The sequence below is a fragment of the Gymnodraco acuticeps genome, unplaced genomic scaffold (genome assembly GCF_902827175.1).
Source record: "Gymnodraco acuticeps unplaced genomic scaffold, fGymAcu1.1, whole genome shotgun sequence".
Lineage (NCBI taxonomy): Eukaryota > Metazoa > Chordata > Actinopteri > Perciformes > Bathydraconidae > Gymnodraco > Gymnodraco acuticeps.
The window spans coordinates 400,018-424,621 of record NW_022990014.1 but is presented as its reverse complement, the minus strand read 5'-3'; the positions used below and the strand labels follow the sequence as shown (position 1 = coordinate 424,621).

The 24,604-nt window shown below is 42.8% G+C and overlaps 1 protein-coding gene across 1 annotated transcript in view; it reads left to right on the top strand.

Moving 5' to 3' along the window:
• Positions 1-449: 449 nt before the first annotated feature.
• LOC117544452 (anosmin-1) overlaps positions 450-24,604 on the top strand; it is a 42,118-nt gene continuing 17,963 nt past the window's right edge. Inside the window, exons 1-4 of the mRNA XM_034213476.1 lie at positions 450-705; positions 7,324-7,371; positions 22,905-22,967; positions 23,263-23,485. Coding sequence (XP_034069367.1) covers positions 514-705; positions 7,324-7,371; positions 22,905-22,967; positions 23,263-23,485 — 526 coding nt within the window. The 5' untranslated portion in view covers positions 450-513. The remainder of the gene's footprint in view (positions 706-7,323; positions 7,372-22,904; positions 22,968-23,262; positions 23,486-24,604) is intronic.

The following is a 24,604-nucleotide window of genomic DNA, read 5'->3' as shown; positions in this document are numbered from 1 at the left end:
AAACAATACACAATTAGCAGGTGTAAGTGACACTGGAAAAAAACACCAGTCAAAAAGTCCACCAATAAAAAAACCTGCATATTTGTAATCCAAATTGATTGTGAACTTTAAAAAAAGGTTATGGGTTGATTTTGTTCAGATAAGATTGAATTATTAATTATTAAATAATTAACAAAATTATAACTTATTTGTATGTATACTGCTGTCAAGACCATTACCTATTACAAGTCATGATTTTAGATCTTGATTTCCATTATTTCTGCTTGCAGCCCCTCTCTGATCACCCTGGCCATGCAGTGAACACAAACGGTGCTCAGTGTGCAGGACTCTGCAGCAGCTACCTGCTTTAACGCTCCTCGTGTCTGTCAGTTACCGCAGCATCATCCAATCACAGGGCGCGTGAGCCCTTGACTCCTCCCCAGTGTATAATTGAAGTTTCTTTAGTTTCTCCGGCGGAGCCTGCACGCAGTATTGTCCGATCCGTGGAGGGATTAAATACACATCTGCGGGACCATGTTTTCTAGGAGCCTGAACGTGTGTCTGACCCTATGTTTGTGGATTACAGCGTTAATGAGCCCGGGAAGTGTGTCTGCGAGGAAGCAGGACGACTCTTTCTTCACTGGCAGTATTTACCGAGCAAGATGCGCCTCGAGATGCCTCAGTCTGCACATCACTCGCATCTCCGCTTTTTTCAAGCACTCCCAGGTACGAGCATGTGGACACAGACCCTTAAACTTCTGGCGTTGGAAATTATGAATACACGCGCTGTTGTAGCAATTATTAAATGAATGAGAATGTGCTAGATTAATCCTTCCCACACAAGTCAAACCTGTTTCTCTTGAGCATATTTTAACAGGATCAGGTCACTAATGGTGCTGAATTACTTTCTCACTTTTTCTCCCACTGACAAGGAAATTAAACCTTTTCTGACGACAAGTGTCAGCAACCTAAAAACACCAGCACATTTACGCATTTGCATGAAGCTTTGAGTTGCTTGTAAAGTTGCCACATGCAGTGAATATTTGACCGTGTAGAGTGGGACGCTTTGAAATATATCTCATTAGCCCCACACATTGCGGTATTTCTGGGACTGAAGGGTGATGGAAGCCTATCAGTTGAGCCAGTTTCCATTCATTAGTTGCTAATTTTTGGAAAATGAGACACCCTTTTCTGCCAGTGCAAATGGGACTTAACTCCTCTGACTCTACAGTGTTACTTACTTGGTTGCCCATCTATTTATATGGCATCTCATATGAGGAAAACACTGCCTTTTAATTCAAGTTCAGAGTGAGCATTTTACACGAGTGTCCCTAAGAAGCATGTTGTGGTGCAGAAGAAGCTCATCCAAATTAGCTGTATTCTTTGTATGTTGTCAGAAGTTGTTTTTCACCCTCACTGGACACACTGTTCTCTCCCTGGACTTCCAAGAGAAAATGACTGGTCACTGATCCTTCTCCCCTTTGCTCCTTTTCACCAGCTATCTATCTGGTGACCGCCTTTATACTCTCTTCATTTGCATTTGCAAGGCTTGTATTTCTCAAGGTGCATTAATGAAACAGTAATTGTCAGGAAACACTGTGGAGCAATTTGTCATTAGGTCTAATGAATCAACAGAGTGCATTGCTTGTTTCTTTGTCACCAATTAACTTAACTTTGAAAGCAATTATTGATCTGGTGTGGTAGTTCTCAAAGCATGTCTGTGAGACCGAGAGACCTACTGCAGTTAATTATGGCAATTTTAGTAAGGGGGCAATGGGGCATATACACCGGGGGGTGAGGGATGAATACACTTTACTGCAATTAACATCCTGGTAGGACATAAAACAACAGTGCTGTGCATCCAAAGGACATATTTAAAACAGTGTTTCTTAATTCACTTGGCAAGTGTGGAAGGATTTGTTTTGAAAATAATCCAAGGGTATATTCAGTAGCGTGGCGTGGGGAAAAATGTAGGGGAAGCCCATTTTTTGGGTCGGGGGGTGGTCAATAACGTAACCAGATGAGTGATTACAGCGCCCGGTATCATTTTACACACATTTGTATCACACAGATGCAGGACTTGCACACGCCTGTTATCTAACCGACAGGTCCGCACGCACTCTCCAGCTGAAACTCTCTCCTTATTAATTTAAGCATTTTACTTATTAATGTATGCAGACAATCACACAATCTATGTGATTTTTGGATTTACCGTGCCTCTCAATTGCCCGTGACAGGTTGGCAAAGTCGATGAATCCTGAAGTTGCCCAAGGATTGTTCAGGGAGCACGAATCCTTGTCAAAAAGAAGACATGGCCAGCAAATTAGACGCTGAAGTTTAGCGCTTCCAGTTAGCCACTCCGTGCGGACATAATTGTCCTCATTGAACGTCCGATTCTCTCCCTTTTTCCTCTGTGTACACACAGCTCGAGTGCGGGCATTTGCCTGTCATCTGATTTAATTTGTAGTTGCTGCTGTAGCGGAAGTTTAGTAAAGTTATGTTTGATTAAGTACGCCAAATCTCCACCCTCCATAATGCTTCATTTGCTTGATAATTTCTAACGGCGGTGATGACAGTTACAGTATTAAAACTGATGTTGATGTGATTTGATTGGATGGCAGTGTCCAATCAAATCGCCAGCCGCCAGCCGCCTCTGAAGGGAAGCAAGAGGCGGCTAGCTTCCCTTGGCATGGCCCTGACCAATCATAGGTTGGCAGGGGCATCACGTGGGCCTCATCTGATTGGTCAATCCCTCCATTTTTTTTCACCAAGGGAAGCTAGATTCGGCTGGCCTCCTCTCGCAACAGTGAGTGCAATCTACTGTTTCACCATAACATCTAGAGGGGCGCTGTTTGTTTCACTCTTTGTAAAATACTCAATGAGAATGGGGGAGAGACGGGCCGGCAGCAACACACAGCAAAGGAGAATTATCGAAACAAAACAAAGTGTTTGTATTTATTTATTTAAATTATAACTACAATCCGAAAAAACAGGGGAAGCCTGGCTTCCCTTGGCCTCCGGGAGAAAACGCCACTGGGTATATTGCTGCTCTGGGTTGCAAAGTTTGGGAATTAAATTAGTCACCAGCTGACAGAGAAGTCAAATAACTGGTGGAAGTCTCACCTCTAATGAACAGCTAATAGTCTATATAATTGACTGCAGAGCCTCTGAGTCTGAGGCAGCCTTTTTTCAGTGAGGAGAAAATGAGAGGGAGGTATTTGTCTAAAGAGAGGAGCATTTTTGTGGTTAGTGATAAGCAAGGTTGCTTGAGCAAGCTTTTAGGTCTAAGAATAGAAGGCAATTGTTGATAATCTGCAAGGACTGTCTTATATGCACTGTGTTCTCAACAGTCCTTTCATGTGAAAATGGGGGGTCTGGTCAGCTGCAAAAACATATGGCTTTCCTCCCCCCTGCCCTCTACCCCCTGGCCCTGCCAATAAATGCCAGCATCACACCTCATAGGCATGCAGAGGAGGATACATGGAGCTACCGATGCCGCTCCTCCGAGGTCACCTTCCTGCTAAATGCTTGCGCCCAATTGTGCTAAATGTGATAAGCTCTAATATACCGTTGCCACAACACTGGAGCATGCTCAGTCAGCACAACCTACAGGTGGATCTTTTTCCTCGGCCAGATCTTATTACAGCACCGGGCCGACAGCTCCACTCCAGTGATTGATACGACAGACCTCTTAATTCAACTCGGACATCCTTCAGGGGTCATTTAATACTCGATAGGAAAACCAAGACAAGCAACACTTTCCATTTTAATGGAAATGAAATGCCTGGGCTGTATGTCAAAGCTGTGACTTTCGCCTACCGTTCCTTCACATTTTACTGTATCAACTCAATATGTAGTAATCTATACGGACCACTACTTATTTTGGTCAGGGTACAAGAGACAAATTGCACTCTTAACACATTTTGCGGCTGGAATTTAAAACTCTGTTTTTCATTTCAGCTTTAATATGATCATTCTGTGAATACTGGAATGATACTTGGAGAATTTAGCACTTGCAGATGTTACGAACACCCATGTGTCTTTCCTTTTTATGTGGCTGAATCGGATGGCAAATCAGAGACTTTGTTTTAATCGTAGCAAATAATGAATTGGTGTGAAATGGAAACAAGCATGGAGTTGCAGAGTTAGGAAACCCACTGGTCGTCCATTGGTTGACAGATTTATAGCAACTGTAGATTTATTGATGTATGTAATAGTGTTTCCAAATGTAGATTTATTGATGTATGTAATAGTGTTTCCAAATGTAGATTTATGGACATTTTACTCCACATTTGGAGAACTTGTCACCCCAGTACAATAGACAGAGGGGAACACCCAACCATAAATATTAGCCTCGGACACTTTAAAACATTAAGAGCGAGCGGGGAGCCCTGTGCAATAATGTATTCTGAAAGCATCAACCTTGTAGTGGATTATTTATGTGGGGACCTGTGAAGCCAAAAACAAGGTGTGTCCAGGTCTTGTTATTACATTCAAAGCAATAAAAACGTTTTAAATTCAGTCATTCATTTATAATGTGCTGCACAGTAAGGTATTATCATATAACTTAAAGGCTGTGTGTTTAACAGTAAGCAAATAGAAGAAACAACACAAGTAAAGTAGTTTTTCCGTGTCCCCTTATTTTGGCCTTTGATATTAAATAACCTGCGGTGGAATCAAACCTCAGCCAGTGCTTGTCTCATGTGTGGAGTTTTTCATTAGCGAAGACAGCGGATGAATAGAGGTCTATGTTGCTTGGCCTCACCTCTCTGTAAACGCTTTTAAACTCTGACAGTCCTGTCTGTAAATCTCAGCCTCCACCTCTGCTACACCCTGAGCTACCTCATTTGACAAATAGCCTTCATTCCTAAGTATGGACAACTTTACACCAGTGTTGCTTCAGATTTCTGAAACTCCCTTTAATGTTAACATTGGATGTGCGCTGGACACATTAGCTCACTTTCAGAGATCCTGACAAATAATTCAGTTTAAGTGAATAATTGATGAGCCGAAAGACCACAGCCCTCACACCCACTCAAGTCTGAGCCTAAATCTTGAAGCCCTTTATTTTAGTGCTGCATATGTGCCCTTAAGGATCAGTTATTTTGGTGTTGCCTGAAGACCCCTGTGCTGTCAAAGGACACAGAGACACCGGGCTGTCCTTTGAAGTACTGTCTCCTGTTGACTTAGCCAGGAGTGTACAAGGTCTCAAAGACCCACAGTATGTTCTAGTGTCAGACATAAAGGCAAGACTACATAGAATTCAAACACAAATCGTCAGTGTAATCGGAGATCCTTTTAATTCAAATCAGAGGCTCATAGGAAACAAAAGATTTCCATTTTCAAAAGGTGGAATGCTATCCTCAAAGATAAAAGGGGTTTTTGTCCATATTCCCCCCCAGTTGTCTAGACAATACAACACGCCCCTGGCCACCTGCCTTGTCTTCTCAGTTGACAACAGCCATAATGTATCTCTGTGATAAATCCCCTGTTTACATGACTGCACCGGTGTCACTAACAAAGCGAGGAGTTTGCCTCTGCCACACTCATACCCTGTCTGGTCTCCTCTCCTCGACCCCATCACACAGGAGGATATCTGGAAAGCATTCATTTATTGGAGACCTTGACAGTCCTCAGCACTGCATAATGTTCAAACTGCAGAGGAATGTCATGGTGAGTCAGAGGGATGAAGTTCTGACCTATAATTATTCCCCCGTTGGTCCCTGACATGGTGGGGTCAGGCCTGGACAGCTGGGGCAACATCCTGCTGAGCTTCTCTACTATAGGGATGCTGTCACAGAGCAAAATTAGCTCCTCTGTGGACCGGGCCCTGTCGCCGCTGATAGATGGGCAAAGAAAGGTGTCAAAAACCGGATTGGTGATTTAGAACATGGTCTGGAGTTGTGACAATCTGAAGAAATTATCCAGAGGAACTGGCTGCCAGTGTAAATGTCACGGTCTTATTTACGGCGTGTCCCCGACAGGGCGGTTTGCCTTGTTTGATTGATAATTTTATATAAATTAGAAAAGTCTACAAGGATTTTAATCATGTATTTTCATTTTTTCATTATTTGTGTGTTCTATTAATCAGAAAAAGGAAGGAAAAATGGCTGAGCACTCCTTAGCCAAGTTGACGCTCATTACTGCTTCATTTTGTATCAAAATTAAAACACAATTATTGGTCTCCTTAGCGCTCAGACTCATCCATTTTTCATCGCTATCTGCAGTTTTTTTTGTTGAAGATATTCTCCCAAGACATGGCCAAACAATCACAGATGCCTTTGAAGCCATTTGACCATTATCCTTGACACTAAAAGCAGAGCACTTACTGGTACTGGATGTCAAATTAAACCCTTTAATGATAAGTTCTCTCCTAAGGTCTCATGGGAAATTTATTTTGGATTACATTGTGGGAAAAAGGCTTTGAACTTGACATTGAACTTAAACAGACTTTTTGCCTGCAGACCCTGAAAGTTTGGCTGTATCTGCCTGCCGCATTGCTTTCACACAGACGCGCAGGGAACAGCCAAAACTGAAGCTCAGATTCAGGTCATCGACTACAATGGATTTAATTAAAGAAACTGCATTTTATTTTTTATCATTTATTCCCAGGTGTAGAAAACAGATTATCTTAAATCTTATTTCAGTGTTTTTCTAAAGTTTTTCCAAGTGTCACATATTTCTGATACACGTCACGTTCAAACACTTTGTCTCTTTCATGTTGACTTACTGGTCGTTTATTCCGAAAGCACTAGCCTTGCACTTGCCATCAAAGCTCAATTATGTTTGCAGAGGATGACAGCATAATTCCTCCCCCTAATGGCATTCAGGAAATGACCACTTGCACAAGCCATTTACCCCCACTGGTCCTTCGCTTGACAACTCCCCATATTTACACGTGGAGGATTTATAAATACACTGCACTATTAGGACCAAATGTTTGCCTTGCTGAAGCGCAGAAGTTGGCACTTCCACGGCAATTAGAGGAAATTGGCAGTATCTGCAGTCTGCACAGGAGTGCTGACATCAGTTCTCGCCTCAGTGACCTTGGGTACGTATGTTGAGAGATCAAACAGTGTCAGAAGATCTGAGGTCACCATGCTCTGCTGAAACTGGCCAGAGGTTTGCCCTGGCCCTGGTGACTGACCCCACTTCCCTGCTTGTGTTACAGGCACTCTGTATGCAAAGCTGAGTCCTTGAAATGTGTCTAGCTTTAATGTGTTACTCAAAAAGGCCTTGACTTAAGGAAAGTGGTTTGAAGATATACTGCGATAGGAGAGTTACATTTGATCATTGTGGGTGTATTCCTCTGATGACTGATGACATTTTCTTTCTCTTTCACAGAATAACGGATCCTTGGTTTGGTGCCAGAATCACAAGCAGTGCTCCAAGGTACTGTGGTTTCCCTTCTTTCATGAATGAAACACATGCCAAGTACATGGCTATTTATCGGAGGATAATGCCACATAAAGTGTGCGAGTCACGACAGGACTAGTTTTGTCATGCCTGCAGGAATCAATCCGAGAGCTGTTGACATAGACTACGATGAGAAAAAGGATTTTCTTTTCATCTAGTCCTTAATTCTGCTTTCACTGAAACTCATTTGCTATTGTAAACGGGAGACAATTAAATAAGATTTGGTACGCTTAAATGGGTGTTGATTTATGAAAGCAAACCGTGATTGTTATTCCTTCTCGTCTCATTTGGAATTTCAGAAGGATGCTTTACACCGCACCTCCCGCAGGGCTTGTTTGTGTTTCGTGCCCTGTCCCAAAGAAGGTTGATACAAAGCTGGTGTTGACAGCTCCTCTGAAAAGATGGCGCTGACATATTCTATCAGACTCTCCCTGCGCTGTTGACAAGGCCCTCAGAGATGTGCCGTATAGACTGTAGTCAGAGAACACTATGGAGCTGAAATAAGGAGGATGATATGCTAGCAAAGGAGAAATGTGAACAATGCTCTGTGTAGCTGTCAGAGGCTCTCATCTCCTCACACACAGACCGTGAAACCAGGATTCATTGCGGTTTGCCCGTGAGGACGTAAAGTGAGATAGACAACACGTACACATAGCTTAGATAGAATACAGGAAGCATGTTATTGTGGGGGTGATGACATTTTAGATGTACTGCTTGTATGAATTTATAGTTTTCTCTCAAAAGTCCACCAAACGTGTACTAATAAAGGAATGCATGTTAAGAATTTGGGGGCAGTCACATTAATTGGAAATACAGGAAAAAGCTGACTTTTTTTCTCATGCTTATTTAACACAGTCTTGCATTTGGTGTACATATAAATCACAATCAGTGTCTAGTATCAGTTGCCTCACAAAATGACCCTTTGTGTTTGATTTTTAAATTCCTCTTTTGAATTTCAAATGGTTTCCTTGGCAATTTGCATTTGCCTGGGATACAGCAGTGCTATTGTTCCTTGTGCTTCCTACTACATCAGCAAGTGTATAGTGACTTCTCTTAACCAACTTCTCTTACAAACATTATCATATCACTCACTGTGTCCTAATCTGCGTGTAAATTGTAAGCTGTTGTTATATTGTGTTTCTTTTAATGATTAAGTTTGACTATTGGGCTCAATGAAGGGATTTAAGCAACTTAAGTAAGGCAAAGCACAATTAACTAGATAACGAGTGATAATAATTCTGTGACAATTCAAAAAATGAATGTAAAGGCATTTGAAAAGTCAAGCCTCTTTTGTTTTCACTAATACTGTGAAACTTGTTTCTTTCCTTTCCACTGTGATGGCCAACATTGCCTCTTGGCTCTAGTCATTCCCCTGTCGTTCGGGGTTTTATGTTTGAAGAAGGCTTTTGCTGGCTGTGAGTCCAAACACAGCATACTGTTTTCATAATCAACCAGCTTACATTGCTCAGACTCTGCAAATGTCCCAAAAACTCTTTTAATGGACTTCTTGTTCTGCTTGCTCGAACAAGCATGTCAGTTAGCACTCATTCATCCTACTGGTAGGCCGTAAATAAATGAGGCTCAATTGGATGTAAGCACTAAAAAATAATGACATGCTTGTGTTACTGCTATATAAATGTGGTGCTCGGCCACTCTTGAGATCGTTTCAAGGGTTCTCTGAATTTAATTAGTTGAATTGTATCCTAGCTTTAAGTTCAGCCATTCAACATGCAGGCCACGGCATGGTGCTGAAGTTTAATTTGCGGCCAGAAGTCAATATTGTGGAAGCAAACACCACCACACTTCACATCCACATCAATGACTCGAGTGCACATTCAGGGTCTGTGTGTAGTGTGTCAAAACACTGAGCCATTGTTGCCACTTTAACAATTGTAGCAAATGGGCCCATGCTGTACAGTGGTTCCCTGTGAATAGCTCTACAGCCGCTGATTAGCCTCTTCACTTCATGAACAGCACACAGTCAAACAGAGAGACAAAGGCAGTGGCTCCCGGGGTGTGCGTTAGGGCAGAAGGCCTGTCCACCAGAGCTCTGTTAAAGACCCTCACAGAGCTCCCCGCCTGTGAGGAAAATGCGGGGAAGGACTGCCTAATAATTCAGACAAAGATGAGGTGACCTCGTCCATCTGTCTGCGTTTTAGGAAATCAAAGCCCCCCGCTTCCATTTGTGTAGACAAAGTCATCCCGGTCATCTCCTATGCAGTGTCCAGAGCCGGCCCCGCTCTCAGTGTCCCCATTGTCATGGTAATTAACCTGCATGCCCTCTCTCCAGAGCAAAGCGAAGTGGCATTTGGAGAGCCGGGGAGTCATTATCATGCCATAACACTGGAGAACAGACAGCAGGCATTTTATGTGGGCTATTGTCATTTTGTCTGCCTACTGTTAGAGCTTCCCCACTAGAGAAGTTTGGACGTGTTCCCTGAAAGTTTTCAAAACTCCAGGGTTTTCTCTTTTTTCTGCTGGTGCAAAGAAAATAGGTTTTGTGCGTGTGCATGGGAGAGTGTGCGGATGCGGCCAAGAAGCTTTCCACATTCAGAGCATGTCTGATGTTAGCAGGGTTTTTGCTTTTCCCCCATGGGTGTGATCCAGGCTCCAAATCAAATGCTAGGATTGATTTAAGGCAGCTAAAGGCCGGGCTACAACAAAGCGGTGCGCTTCATTACTCAAACTTCTCTCCGGGAAGGAAGACAGAAAGGACATGTGCATTATGCTCGGATAAGTTGGCCTTTGCTGAGCAATTGGAACGTGGCCAACAGTTATAATTCCTGAGGAAGAAAAGTGTCATATTTTTCTTGTAAACACACACGAACATCCTGAATTTTTTTTTTTTAAATCAGTTTTATTTTTCATCCTTTGAGACTGATTTCTCAATGAGTTATATAGAGTGGGGATTACTGAGCAGAAGAGAATTAAAACACTGGACTGTGATAAAACATATTTTAGCACAGAGATGTTTACTTTGCCTTATATTTCTCTAAACCTGCCACATCCCTGCCCTTTATTTAAAAAGACTTTCGACAGGGAAAAGCTTTAGAAAGCATCATTGTCTGTCCTGCACGTCTTTCATAGACGTTTCACATTTCCCAGGTGGCTCTTTTGAGCGCTTTTTCCCAACAATCACACCCTGAGCTGTGCATACCAGAGCAAGAATAAGAAGTGTTTACTCTTTTGGAATACATGCACCCTCGTCATGTCGGAAGCTTTGGAGCCGTTTGCTTGAATAACAATCACTGGAATGCTACTATGTCTCATTCAAAAGTGTCTTTCTTGTCAAACCCCCCTCTCCCAAACCCCACATTTTCTCACGCCAAAATAAAGTGGTCAAACTTCCCATCAGTTGTTCTTTTTTCAGGGTCAGATGAACATATATAAAGAACTCAGAAGCGCCGCCTTATTCTTAAGTTTATATGAATCTTCATTAAAAACACAAACAACAGTGCATACTTTGGAGAACGGTCACTCTCACTTGAAGCTTTGCAAGTGTGTCAATGCTATTTACTAGTCTTTTGTGTGTTCATCTTTTTTTCGGCGGTAGGTAGTGTGTTTTTGAAAAGATTAAATAAATTAGGTGCTGGTTTACAGCTAGGCATGGCTGGAGTTGTTAGGTGCTTAGAAAGACTTCAAAGCACCTTTTGGTCATGCTGAGGCCAGACGTTGGTCTCACCTCCCTGTGTTAGCCACATTACCAGCACCAACACCTCAAAGCAAGCTGGACCAGAAATCAATCTGTCAAGAGGGCAGTGTGTCTGGATGCCTGTCAGAGGAACTGCTAAGCAGAGGGAGGAATTTAAGAAACAGTCTATGCCAGTTTGACTTAATAGATGTTATAATTGCATATACAGTGGGGCAAAAAAGTATTTAGTCAGCCACCAATTGTGCAAGTTCTCCCACTTAAAAAGACGAGAGAGGCCTGTAATTGTCATCCTAGGTATACCTCAACTATGAGAGACAAAATGAGAAAAAAAAAAATCCAGAAAATCACATTGTCTGATTGTTAAAGAATTTATTTGCAAATTATGGTGGAAAATAAGTATTTGGTCAATAACAAAAGTTCATCTCAATACTTTATATACCTTTTGTTGGCAATGACAGAGGTCAAACGTTTTCTGTAAGTCTTCACAAGGTTTTCACACACTGTTGCTGGTATTTTGGCCCATTCCTCCATGCAGATCTCCTCTAGAGCAGTGATGTTTTGGGGCTGTCGCTGGGCAACACGGACTTTCAACTCCCTCCAAAGATTTTCTATGGGGTTGAGATCTGGAGACTGGCTAGGCCACTCCAGGACCTTGAAATGCTTCTTACGAAGCCACTCCTTCGTTGCCCGGGCGGTGTGTTTGGGATCATTGTCATGCTGAAAGACCCAGCCACGTTTCATCTTCAATGCCCTTGCTGATGGAAGGAGGTTGTCACTCAAAATCTCACGATACATGGCCCCATTCATTCGTTCCTTTACACGGATCAGTCGTCCTGGTCCCTTTGCAGAAAAACAGCCCCAAAGCATGATGTTTCCAGCCCGTCCACACAGTGGCGTGCGTTGACGCTTGCCGGCGGGCGTGTCTGACACTCGACCAACAACCAATCACATGAATCTCCCGCCCCTGACACACAAACAGCGGTTTGATTGGCTAGAGCTTGTACTGGCATATGATTCGATTGGCTGACGCTTCTGCCGAGGCGTCAAAAGTTGAACATTGCTCAACTTTTGCAGCGAGCCACGCCAGCAACGCTCCGCGTCGCTTCCCACGATGCAGTTCGGCTAAAAGTGACGTCACCCCATTCAAAGTGAATGGGCAGAAGCGTTGGAAGCTTCAACGCACGCCGCTGTGTGGACGGGCCGTTCCACCCCCATGTTTCACAGTAGGTGTTCTTTGGATGCAACTCAGCATTCTTTCTCCTCCAAACACGTCTAGTTGAGTTTTTACCAAAAAGTTCTATTTTGGTTTCATCTGACCATATGACATTCTCCCAATCCTCTTCTGGATCATCTAAATGCTCTCTAGCAAACTTCAGACGGGCCTGGACATGTACTAGCTTAAGCAGGGGGACACGTCTGCCACTGCAGGATTTGAGTCCCTGGCGGCGTAGTGTGTTACTGATGGTAGCCTTTGTTACTTTGGTCCCAGCTCTCTGCAGGTCATTGACTAGGTCCCCCCGTGTGGTTCTGGGATTTTTGCTCACCGTTCTTGTGATCATTTTGACCCCACGGGGTGAGATCTTGCGTGGAGCCCCAGATCGAGGGAGATTATCAGTGGTCTTGTATGTCTTCCATTTTCTAATAATTGCTCCCACAGTTGATTTCTTCACACCAAGCTGCTTACCTATTGCAGATTCAGTCTTCCCAGCCTGGTGCAGGTCTACAATTTAGTTTCTGGTGTCCTTTGACAGCTTTTTGGTCTTGGCCATAGTGGAGTTTGGAGTGTGACTGTTTGAGGTTGTGGACAGGTGTCTTTTATACTGATAACGAGTTCAAAGAGGTGCCATTAATACAGTTAACAAGTGGAGGACAGAGGAGGCTCTTAAAGAAGAAGTTACAGGTCTGTGAGAGCCAGAAATCTTGTTTGTTTGTAGGTGACCAAATACTTATTTTACTGAGGAATTTACCAATTAATTCATTAAAAATCCTACAATGTGATTTCCTGGATTCTTTCCCCCATTCTGTCTCTCATAGTTGAAGTGTACCTAGGATGAAAATTACAGGCCTCTCATCTTTTTAAGTGGGAGAACTTGCACAATTGCTGGCTGACTAAATACTTTTTTGCCCCACTGTATATGTGAAAGATTTCTGCTGTGGAAATCCTGCTGTCGCTGTACTTTCTCTGAGGCCTTTTTTTGTTATATTTTATCTAGTTTGAGGCAGTGTGAGTGTTAGTGTGTGTGGGTGGCGGAGGAGTGTGAAGCAGGGCTGGTCAGTCCCAGCAGGAAGGACCTGATCTGGACATGGTTGTTAAGTTTCATTGGCTAATGGGGGGGTCGCTTCATTGGCTGCTATCTGTGGAGCTCATTATTCACATGGTGGGTGGCAGAGAATGAACCCCCACAGCAGAAAACCAAAGACGTGGCCACAGGAGAAGAGGCGAGGAGGCAGAGGAACTGCAGTTTGTATTTCCCCAGCAGTGAAAGCTCACATCTAAAGCCGCTCTCTGCTACACTGCCTGTATCTGAGTGATGAGCACTCCAGGAAATCCTCCATGAAGAATTACACTCACCAACCTGTGTTTATATTGATCCCGCAGAGCCTTTTCGAGTTAATCAACCTCTCACAGATAGCCTGATTTCACATGTTCTCCCTGTCAGACGGGATTTCATTCCATTTGAAGGATTAATGTAATAAAAGCGGCTGTGAAATCCTCTTTTAAAAGTAATGACCAGTGTGACAATCTGCTGTCATCTAAGTGTTTTTTCTCTTACTGAGGATGTATTGGCTAAATATCGTAGATTACAATATAACTTTCATGTTGACTTCGCTGTCATTTAACTCCAAAGATCACATGTTTAGAGGTGCTACAGCAAGAAATTATCCGCAGCTATATTTATGGTCTCTGTTAATATATCGTTACAGAACTAATCATGGCAATGGTCACATTGACGGACAGAAGATTAAAATGTAAGAATCTTAAAGCTGATGTACTTAGTGGATGGGGGCTTATCAATTTATTCCAGCTCCAGTCAGATCTGCTGCGTCCTGCAGATAAATCCCATAGATTGTTTGTGACAGTTTCAGGACGATTTAAAAACAAGAATGTGTGTCAAGAGATGATGATCGACAGCTCTCTTTACCTTTACCCTGGACACGACTCCTTCAGCAGAGTGATTTTTACTTCAGATTTCCTGACAGATCAGCAATGGAAAAAACGCCTTCATTGGTTCTTTTGTTTGTTTTCAATTTGTTTCCAAAAGTCTTCCCACCCAGGTTTACCCTCTTTTTGAACAGTCTTTGTTCTTAGCTTTTGAAATGCTCATAAAAGAGAAATCAATCATCACATCCGAGAAATAGAAAGCCTTATATCACTGTTGTTGGCCGGCACATTGTTTATCAGTCTGCGCTGGTGTGAGGGGCTGTTAGTGGAGGCTGGAGAGGGCAAGTGGGATTAGTGAATTTCAAGTGTTGCAGAGACCCAAATAAACAAGTGGAGATAGTGGTGGAATGTGACTGCAGCACGGGATTATGGGACGGCTTTACTCCCCTCAAAGGCGTGTTTTGTTTTACATGTTGTTGGCCTATATCGAGAGAAGTCTCAGTTCATTTGAGATGGGGAGGGGATTGAGACGGCTTGAGTGGTCACTGACATCCTTTCATGTTGTTTACTGTCTCCTCAATCTGCAATGACAGAAATGTATTTTTCATCCTCTGCGAGTTCATTATCGTTGCTGTAAATGAACTCTATAGACGGTTAAAATAAATGGCTCTGGCAATGAGGAAGTGTTTTATCATATGATCGCATTTTCAACTCCACTCCTAGCATCTGTCATCATAACATTAGTCAGTGTGGTGGTGTGGGAGCAAATACAGTAAATCATGTGTTAGGGCAGGTCTGACATGGGTCTTCTGAGAACTAGGGAAAAGGGTTTGGCTTTCCCATGCCACGTCACCGAGAGGCCTCCTTTATCACCAATCTGACCCCACATGATGGATGCTTCCTGTTGAGTCTAATTGTCATGAAATGTAAACTGAGCTCAGAGGTAGATGATAGCTGAAGCTCTGGTTACAGCCACTGTAAGTTTGACTCCTGCCACTGCGCCACATAACAACATAAGATGGCAAGAGAAGGAGCCCTCATAGAGGAGGGGGGCATCGGTCTGTGTGTGTCTGGGTGAAACTTCAGAGTCATTAAGTATTAAGTGAACTGCTATTGCATTCCACAGCAGACAAAGCACAATTCTGGCTAAGCTGTGTGGGCTTTTTTGCTCATAAATAAGGCAGGCACCTCTGATTGTGGGCTAAATGTATAATTCATGCACTGCCCCTCCTGCTCCTCCTCTTTTCCTTCTCACTTTCTGCCAAGCTATTCCTTTTCAGCTCTTTGTTGTCTGCACCCTCAACTGCATTTAAATTAATAATTAAAGTGATGCTCAGAGAATGTCTGCGACACCACCTACTAGGTTACTCACCGTCGCAGAGCCTAGTTTTGAGAAACAAAACAGAAAGTTGCGATCTGTGTACGTCTGAGCTCATCCCCAGTAGAGCTGGAATACTACAGTGTTCACTTGGTTGTAAATATGAAGGAATTATGATTCTGGAATCGTTCACAGCATATGACCGTCTCAGGGCTTTAAAACACTTGAAGATTTGGAAAATGTGTCATTAAAGTGTTAAAGTCCGTATCAATATTGGTGTGAATAAACTGGCATAGTCATAATACCTGATTCTTACATTACTTATTAATAAAAACAAATGTAGTCAGTGAGTTGCTGTTACCGGCATCCCTGCATAACTGTATTCAGGTTGGCACAGCGCAAAACTTGAATTAACAAGCAGAGCTAACTAAATAAATATATAAATTAAATTTTTTGTTTCTCCTCACCTTTTTCTTTATTTTAGGTGTTTGGATAGTGCAGGATCTGGCCAGTGGCAACGTTATCCTGCATCCTTAGACCAGCTATGACAGAAGTGTTAAACAGATACAGAGTTGACATACACCCAGTGCACCTAATGCCAGATTTCCATTCAATTTTGACACTTGCACCCTTAGGGAGACACTGGAGACGGCAACCAATTTGCTCCACACACATAGTAGAATACCTGGCACCCCATACAGGCATCATGCAACTTTGTGGTCTTTTCTAGCTCTGAATACAGCAGAGACATTTGGATTTCCTGTTAGTTTGCAGATGATTATGTAATTGAAGAATAGAAACCCCACAGCAACCACTGCGTTATAATTTTATCCTTGCACCCTCTGAAATATCCGACCAAAGCTTTTAATGAATATTCAAGACGCACTTTCATTGACACACACTGCTTTTACTGTTAGTTAAAGTTGCACATAAAACATCAACATTGACTAGGAATCCTTCCAGCAGCCCTATTACATTTACTAAAGGAATACGTGGAATTAAGATAAGCAACCCAGCGGTCATTGGAAAATATTTAATTCATATGTATCAGCAGCCACGTGAGCTTGCTGCATATTGAGTTGCAGTCTCCCATCTCAAGTCAGCAAGGTTAATCTTTTTGATCCACTCCACTGTCTGCTCAACACATGCTGATTTACAGCAGCCACGAAATTAAATACTCGATATCTCATGGACTTAACACACTATAAGGTCGCGCAAGGTTGAGGACATGGCGTGTCTAGACTTCATAACAGCTCAGGACGGGGATATCTTCTTCCTGATTTACTCGCCATATTTTTACAGTCCTTTGGAACTTAATGGCACGTAAGAGATGATTGAAAAGCCTTTCTAGCTTATGATTTCACAGTCAGTCAGATCACGGCTCCAGCACTTGATGACATATGTTTCAGTCTGCTTAACCTATAATCATAGTCTCCATGGGCATCATCTGAAAAGCAACTACATTTAGAGATTTTAGGCATGCTTCTTCTTTTTTGCCTTTCAAAAAAGACCTCCACTTTTAAATGGAAAGTAAGCTGACTTTGAATTCTAAAAGATAGCTTGAAAAGGGCCTGTGTCATGAATGAGAATACAGGAGAAAGCATAAAAACTATTGAGATAATGCTCCTCTTTATGGCTTTCCACTTAACGAGGATGTGAAAAGGAACAAATGTCAGACAGACAAAGAGCGAGGAGTCATGTGCATTATAATTCCAATGTCGAACATCTTAATCCTTCATAAGTTCTAAAAGGCAGGCAAATTTTTACCTTCTATGTTCCATTTTCTATCTTGTCTGTGAACATCTTTATTTCATTCTGTATTTGATAAATACACAAGTGCAGTATAAAAAGAGACTTTGCCATAAAGGTTGTGTGCTGTTCAAGGCTAACTGTAAAAGCAGCTCTTATTCAGACATGCAGTGCGTTCTGCATAGACAGCGTTAGGTAAATGGCACTTCAAAAGATGAAATTCTCCCAGCCATCCTCAGTAAAAGGTTCTTTGAAACCATTTGGTAAACTCAAAACCAGACTCCAAAATGTCTCTACATTATCAGCAGACTGATAGGTTTTTGCTGTTGTCTTGCAACATACATAAACCACATGCGTCAGTGACATCTCCTGTATTGTGAAGTTGGCTATTGGCTTAGAAATCACACAGAAAATGAGGATTGGAAAAAGTTGGAGGCAACTCAAACATGGCCCAATAACATTTCTGGCAAGTGAAAGTGCATTAGTCATGTGAACGATATATCACATGATAAAAAGCTCATTCTCTGACCATGCTGCGACGTGTGGCTGGTGTTTTCAAATGATCTACTTCATAAAGAGTTTTGGAAAACATCCCTTTTCTGAGCAGGATCTCGCTGGCTTAGTTAGTGCAGATGGAAGGCCAAAACAGAGAGAGAAAAGATTAGTTTTAAAATGTATCTGGATTAGAGCGGACGTGGTATGAATGAAAGGCAGATAAGAAAAGAGCCGAGAAGAAACTGGGAAATTCATGATAGAGACGGCGGCCAAATAAAAGTGAAATAGAGTGAGAAGTGAGTGAATATGTGGAGTAAGTGCCTGTTTCAATAGAGGGGAGAGCAGAACCCCGGTGATTTGCTTCTGGACGGGTCGATAGATATGAGCAGAGGGCTGATGGCTGCTGGAATAATTGAGTCCGGTCCCTGGGAGTGTGAAAAGCGCCGGGGCAGCAGAAAATAGCCATAACTCAATGAGATTGGAGGTGAGATTTACAATGTGTGTGATCAACAACAGAGATTCCTCCATATCTGAGTCTCCCAGGGAAGAAGACAGCTGCTCCGTCCCGAGGGGCTGCAAAGGCACCTTGTAAATATCTGTTGACACCATTCAAGCTTCACACCGACCACCAGTGCTGGAAACATTACGTTTAGCTCGGTAACACACAGAGATAAGGGAAGTCCATATTTTAGATTCAGGGAACGCACAGGAACCCACATGTACTGGTGCGTGGTTTAGCGTGTGCTATATCTTATTTACAAAATAGGAACAGTCATAGCTCTCTCACTCATCGCCCTGCTATGAGTGTACAAATATGCTCTGGCGAAATTGCTAAATGTCATCTCCATCAGTATGAATTATTTATTACCCATCTTTGTTTTGTATACACTGTGTATTGTTAAGCCGGGGGCAATCTCGACTGGTAGCAGTTCATGCTTCATTAACTAAAACAAAACACTTGCGTGACATTTTCCATATGCACTTTTTCATAGTTTATGTTATTTCAGTCACTCACTTGAGGCTGTAAGCATTTTTATGATGGGTGGAGATAACCATGCTCCAATGACGAAGAAAGGCACTTCTATGCACAAGAACCGACCCCCCCAATCTTTCTCACTTCCCTCTCCTCCCCCATTTCCCCCCCTCTTCACTCCCTCCACCTCCCCTCCGCCTCGTCCCAGCCATGACAAAGTGAAGATGGGCTGTGGCATTGGCTGCCATTCAGCCTGACTCTCTCATCGGCCCCACAGAATGCCTTTCAGGGTCCCCCAGAGTAACAACTGCTGCGTTTTATTACAGCGTGAAATGGGGAGTGAAAGAGCGCTATGGATGTTCCTACTTAACCATGCAGAATGTGTCACTGTTGGATGGGAATATAAGAGGACAAAGGGGAAATCAGCCGCTCAAATGCTTTTGTTAGGACTAACAGCGCAAGTCCATAGAAACAAGCCCATGCCCTTGTTTACATCCCAGAGTAAATTTGTGTCTTTTTAGGTGAAATTTGTACAGAAATATGTTAACATCACATTGGATGACTACATGCATTCCTTACGCTACTCAAACAGATGGTAGCCGTGTTGCCAGCTGGAGAGATTTGCTTCAGGGAGACCCAGACGTTGGCATCCATACCCAGCAGATACACTTTGTCCAGCTCAATTATGTCTCCTACTCCAACTCCATGGAGTGTTTTTCAAGATTAGATCTCAGAAGTCAAACACTAGCACAGCTATCAACGGCGTATCTGTGTAGATGTTTGAAAGGCTCCAAGCTTCTAGACTCAGTATTACTGACAGCTGGACCACAGATATGAGATCTCATTAATAGAAAAGTTTCATGTGCCATTCATACATTAATAAAGCTTTAAATTAGGTTTGGAAGTGATAAAGCATATATTGGTTTGTTGTAATTTGTTTCAATTTAGCGGTTCTGCCTTTTTCAGCATGTAAAAACAGGAGGGAAGTTTTCAGGGCAATAAGGGTGTGTATTTGTATGTGATCAGGTGAAGGTGGTTCCCCCCACCCATCAAAATAAAAAAAAATTGCACAAAATCTTTGATGGCACTCTCCCAAGCATGCTTTTGGCGGCATCAGTTCTATGGTTTTAGATGGAGCACCAAACTGTGTAAATAGGATTCAGGCATTTGATTGATGAGAGCACCTTTGTAATTATATACAGCCGTCCCATTTGCTTTGGCAAGACATCTGTCGTCGGCCCTCCTCTTCCCTCCTTAAATGTCAGGTTGTGGGTGTGGCTGGGTAGGATTGCTGACAGATTGTCAGGTTTCAGCACACCTGCAAGGAGCTCTCAGTGCCTCGACACAAATGCTTATCTTTTATAAGAGTACCATTTCCGATTCATTCAGCAAAAATAACTGCCATAATTGTTTTTGAATATAATTTCCTCTCAGAATTCAGCATTTGTTGTTACTTACTATTCCCTCAAAGAGTTAAAAGGAAAAAACTGGAACTCTTAGGGTGAGATATAACACTAAACACACAGCCAGCTTTCTGATAAGTGTTGCAAAATCCTTGGTATGCAATGTGCTGTTAATTCATGCTTCTTGGCACGCAAGCCCGAGCATCTCGAAGTAACGATGATTCTATTTTCACTTGTATAGTTGTGATTGTGGTGAACCAGAAAAAGATTCATCCACATGAACAGCCCATGGAATGCATTCAGTCCGTGCACACAAGATCTTTCAATGAGTAAAATGAGCTTGATCCCCTGGCTTATGAGTGTATGTTCAGTGATTTGTAGGAGGGATTTGGGGGCTTTAACATGTGCGTCTACTGGCAGAATGTCCTTTAGACACTGGTGCGGCACGCAGTTATGGCCTCAACACCTCATTGTTCCTGGTGCCTGTGTGAGGCTGGGATGCTGAGGCTGCTGCTACTGCGCGTCTTCGCCTCTACCCTCAGAGGACACAATTGAAAACAGAATTAATGATATAAGGTCACCATAATATTAATAGCAGATGATGATAAAACTGCATCGATAGACTCTCTGGACAGTGAGACATAACTTGGACAGTGCACTCAAGCTCGTAAGTCATCTTAAATCTCTGAGGTGTTGCAGTGGTTTCACCCAATCAGCTTTGTAGGAACCACATTAGTTTCTTTTGGAGCTCCTCTATGCGCTCTCCCTCCAAGATGTTCAATAATCCTTCTGGCAGTACTATAGGCTTTATATCATCATTACGGGGATGTCTTTATTGCTATATAAAGTCATTAAGAAAATACCTTCCCTCCCTGCCTCCTCCGCCCTCTGGAGTTGGCTGCTCAACACTTAACAAACCGTCCACACAGGGCTTCTCGTTTGGGTGAGTGTAATTGAGCGCTGGCAGACGTGTGCGTGTTCCCTGATTGCACCATGTTCCTCCAGAAGCAAGGTTTATGTTTCATCATGCGCTTGTCCACCGCACTCCATAAAAAGCAAATACACTTTGCACTGGCAAAGGCATAATAATGACAGAGTTCGCTAATGAGTGAATTAAAGAGTCATAAATAAAACTGTGCCCCCTGCCTGCAATGTGAATTTTTTTAAATCAACTTAAAATACACTTTCTACAGTAGGTGCCCTCATTTAACCACTGCTTTGTACAGTACCTTACATAATAATAATAATAATATATAATATTTTTATAGCGCCTTTCAGGAAACCCAAGGTCGCTTTACAAGTCGGGTAGGGGGGGGGGGGGGAGTAGGGGAAAAAAGGCAGACAGGTTAAGGGGGGGGGGGGGGGGCGGAAGTAGCGGAAAAATAAACCTATTAAACTAACTATACAGTGGCGAAAGCCTTGGTAAAAAGGTGCGTTTTGAGGGCTTTTTTGAAAATGTCCAGGGTTGGGGTGCTGCGGATTTCGGGGAAATCGGGGAGAGAGTTCCAGAGGGTGGGGGATGCCACACTGAAGGCTCTGTCACCAAAAGTCCGCAACCTGGTGCGGGGGGTGGAGAGGAGATCCTGTCCAGATGATCTTAGCTTCCGGGATGGAGTGTGGTAGCGGAGAAGGTCAGACAGGTATTGGGGGGCGAGGGCATGGAGGGATTTGTAAGTCAGAAGAAGGAGTTTATAGGTGATACGGTACTTACTGTCTTTTTAGGGAAACTGGGCTAAAAGTGTACATCCGCTGATGGCAGATCTCCATATCTACTGTACAATATCTCCATCTCCCATTTACCAACATAGAATGGAGGTGAATGTGTTGAAAAACTCACTGCTGTGCCCTGTCTTATTACTGTAGCGGGGGCAGGAGTATACATTAAATGGAGTTGAATGAGTGACTTTGGCAGGTCTCTAGTTGGTGTGGTTTGGGCTGCTCCCAGTGCAGCATAGAAGCAGCCTGGCAGTGGTTTGACTGTTTGACTGAGCCTGCTCTTCTCTTTCACACCAGCTGTCCGTGGTGAGCAACGGGAGCATATCAAACTCTCGCTTCTCTCTGTCCCGTCTGAACGTATTCCCTTTCCTGCAGCAGCATCTGCCCGATTCTATTGAACATTCCTCTTGCTTTTATTGAAGTTGATTCATCCAGGGTCGGTCATAGTATTTAAAGCAAAAGAAGTATGACTAGATTGGTAAACTTTCAAATGAAAGTTTACCATCCCATTATGTTTGGCAAAATGACTTTGAGCTGCACTCTCGCTGAGGTTTTGCTTTTATCCCATGCCTATGCCAACCATTCAGTAAATGTGTTCCACGTGTTGAAAAGGGAATCCCAAGAACATTAAACCAAGTGTACCATTTATTAAGCACTCTCCGTTCAGCGTGGTAAAAGAAACAAAGTTGGGTACCAGTGCCAGAGTGTATAAGGCTCAGACACAGGCATGATAAGTGGGGGGACGAGAATGAGGCGTAGACAGTATGGGAGGCTAATAGTATTTAAGAAAGAATCTGCTTGGGCACACTAGATCCAAGCATCAGAACATTTCTATACACAGTTAGGGTGTGTCTGTCTCATAATGGACTCCCCCCCCCCCCCCCCCCCCCTTTGCCTAATGCTTGCTTTTGTTGAAGATTGTTTATGCGCTTTGAAGGTATGCCAGGCTTCTGTAACAAAAAGAGGTGTGACTGGTTGTTGTGAATGTGCAGGGGAAGTGGCTGAGTGAGGCGCTCAAGCACAGAAAGCATCTCCGCAGCATTGGCGCTTTGATGTGGCTGGCTCTTTGAAGAACTGACACCATTCTCTCATTTTCACAGTGCCTGGAGCCCTGCAAGGAATCCTGGGACCTGAAGGAAAACCAATGCCAGGATTTATGCGAGGTATGTCACTACCACAACTACTGTCGTCGCCTCAGACTCAAGTGTTTGAGCTTTTCATACTTAGTGGGAAAATTCAATAAGAGGAAAGTTTGAGAGGTGTGTGAAGTAACTCTCTGTAATGACATTCTGTGAGTCAAAGTAAATGTACCCACTGCTACGGTGAGTCATAATCTGAAAAGTAAACAGGACAATCCCTGTTAGTTCACAGCTGCCTGTTTACAGCCAGGTTGGAATTAAAAAGGAATCTGACGTATATTTTCCTTTTCCTCCTCCTCATCCCTCCCCCACTCCTCAGCCGCTCTTTCCCAAGAAGCACTACGAGTGTCTGACGAGCTGTGAGTTCCTAAAGTCAGTAGAGGGAGGGAAACAAGGTGACTGTCCTGCCCCCGAGAAGGCCAGTGGTTTCGCAGCAGCCTGCGTGGAGAGCTGTGAGGAAGATGGAGAATGTTCAGCCGTGAAAAAGTGCTGCTCCAACGGCTGTGGTCACACCTGCCAGCTGCCGAAGAACCTCTACAAAGGTAATTCTAAAGGTCAAAACTCCACATTGCATTACAATAAATTGAATTTTCTTTAAAGTTATAGTGCTTAGGATGCAAGTCCTGGGCTATCATCAATCTTCTTATTATAATATTCATTTAACAAATAGAAATATGGAGACATCATTAGAGAGGTCGCTCATGGTGACAAATCTACACATAATTAGCGACTTGAAATGCAACTCCCCTTAGCGACAAGCTGATGAATAGTTTTTTTTTAAGCTAAAAAGAGAGTGATTTATGAATTTGAATGTTGCTCTGTTACTGTTAAAAGCAACTGTTTGATAACAAGTTTTGCATACAACTCAACATTGATATATCTTTTAAGTTAATACCAACTTAAAGTGGACCTATCATGCTATATTTCAACAATATATTGTAGGGCCATACCTATATAAAACATGTCTGTGAAGTTTTTTTTTCAAAATACCAAACAGATCCTGCATTTTAGCCATGCCTCATTTCGCTCTATTTGCTGTACTCCAGCCCTGTTTTTGCAGGGACTGATTCTGTGACGTAGCTTTAAGAATAAGGGAGTGTGACAAGTTGACAGACTAGGATGCACTCAATGACTTAACGTTAGACTGCGTTAGTCAGCAACTCATCTCTTCATTCAATCATTGTTCATTACTGATTCCAGGAGGGACCGGATTTATACGGTTCATCAGCTGAATAATGGATATTTCCTCCCTCTCTATTTATTCTTCTCAATAAATGATGTTTAATCTCTGGTTATGGTCCAATGTGATCATCATGTTTTTAATGTGATTAACTGTTGCAGTTTGCATAATTTTCACAAACAGTGTTGAACCAATTAATCCCTTTCTGCCAAACATTAATTTCCAATCTCAATGACACAAATTGCTGATTTAATTTGAACAATTTTTGACAACTTGTTTCGAATCATAAATCTTTATTTCATCTCTTTGTGTTGCACCTCGCCCACAAATCCTTCATTCCATTCCTGTAGTAAATTGGAAAGCATCTTCAGCCTTGGGTTTGCTGCATAAGCTCGAGGGTTTGACAGACACAGCTGTACCCAAGAGTCTTTGCTCTACTGAAACAGTTTAATAGCGCTGCCCAAGGCGGCCTGATGTTCTG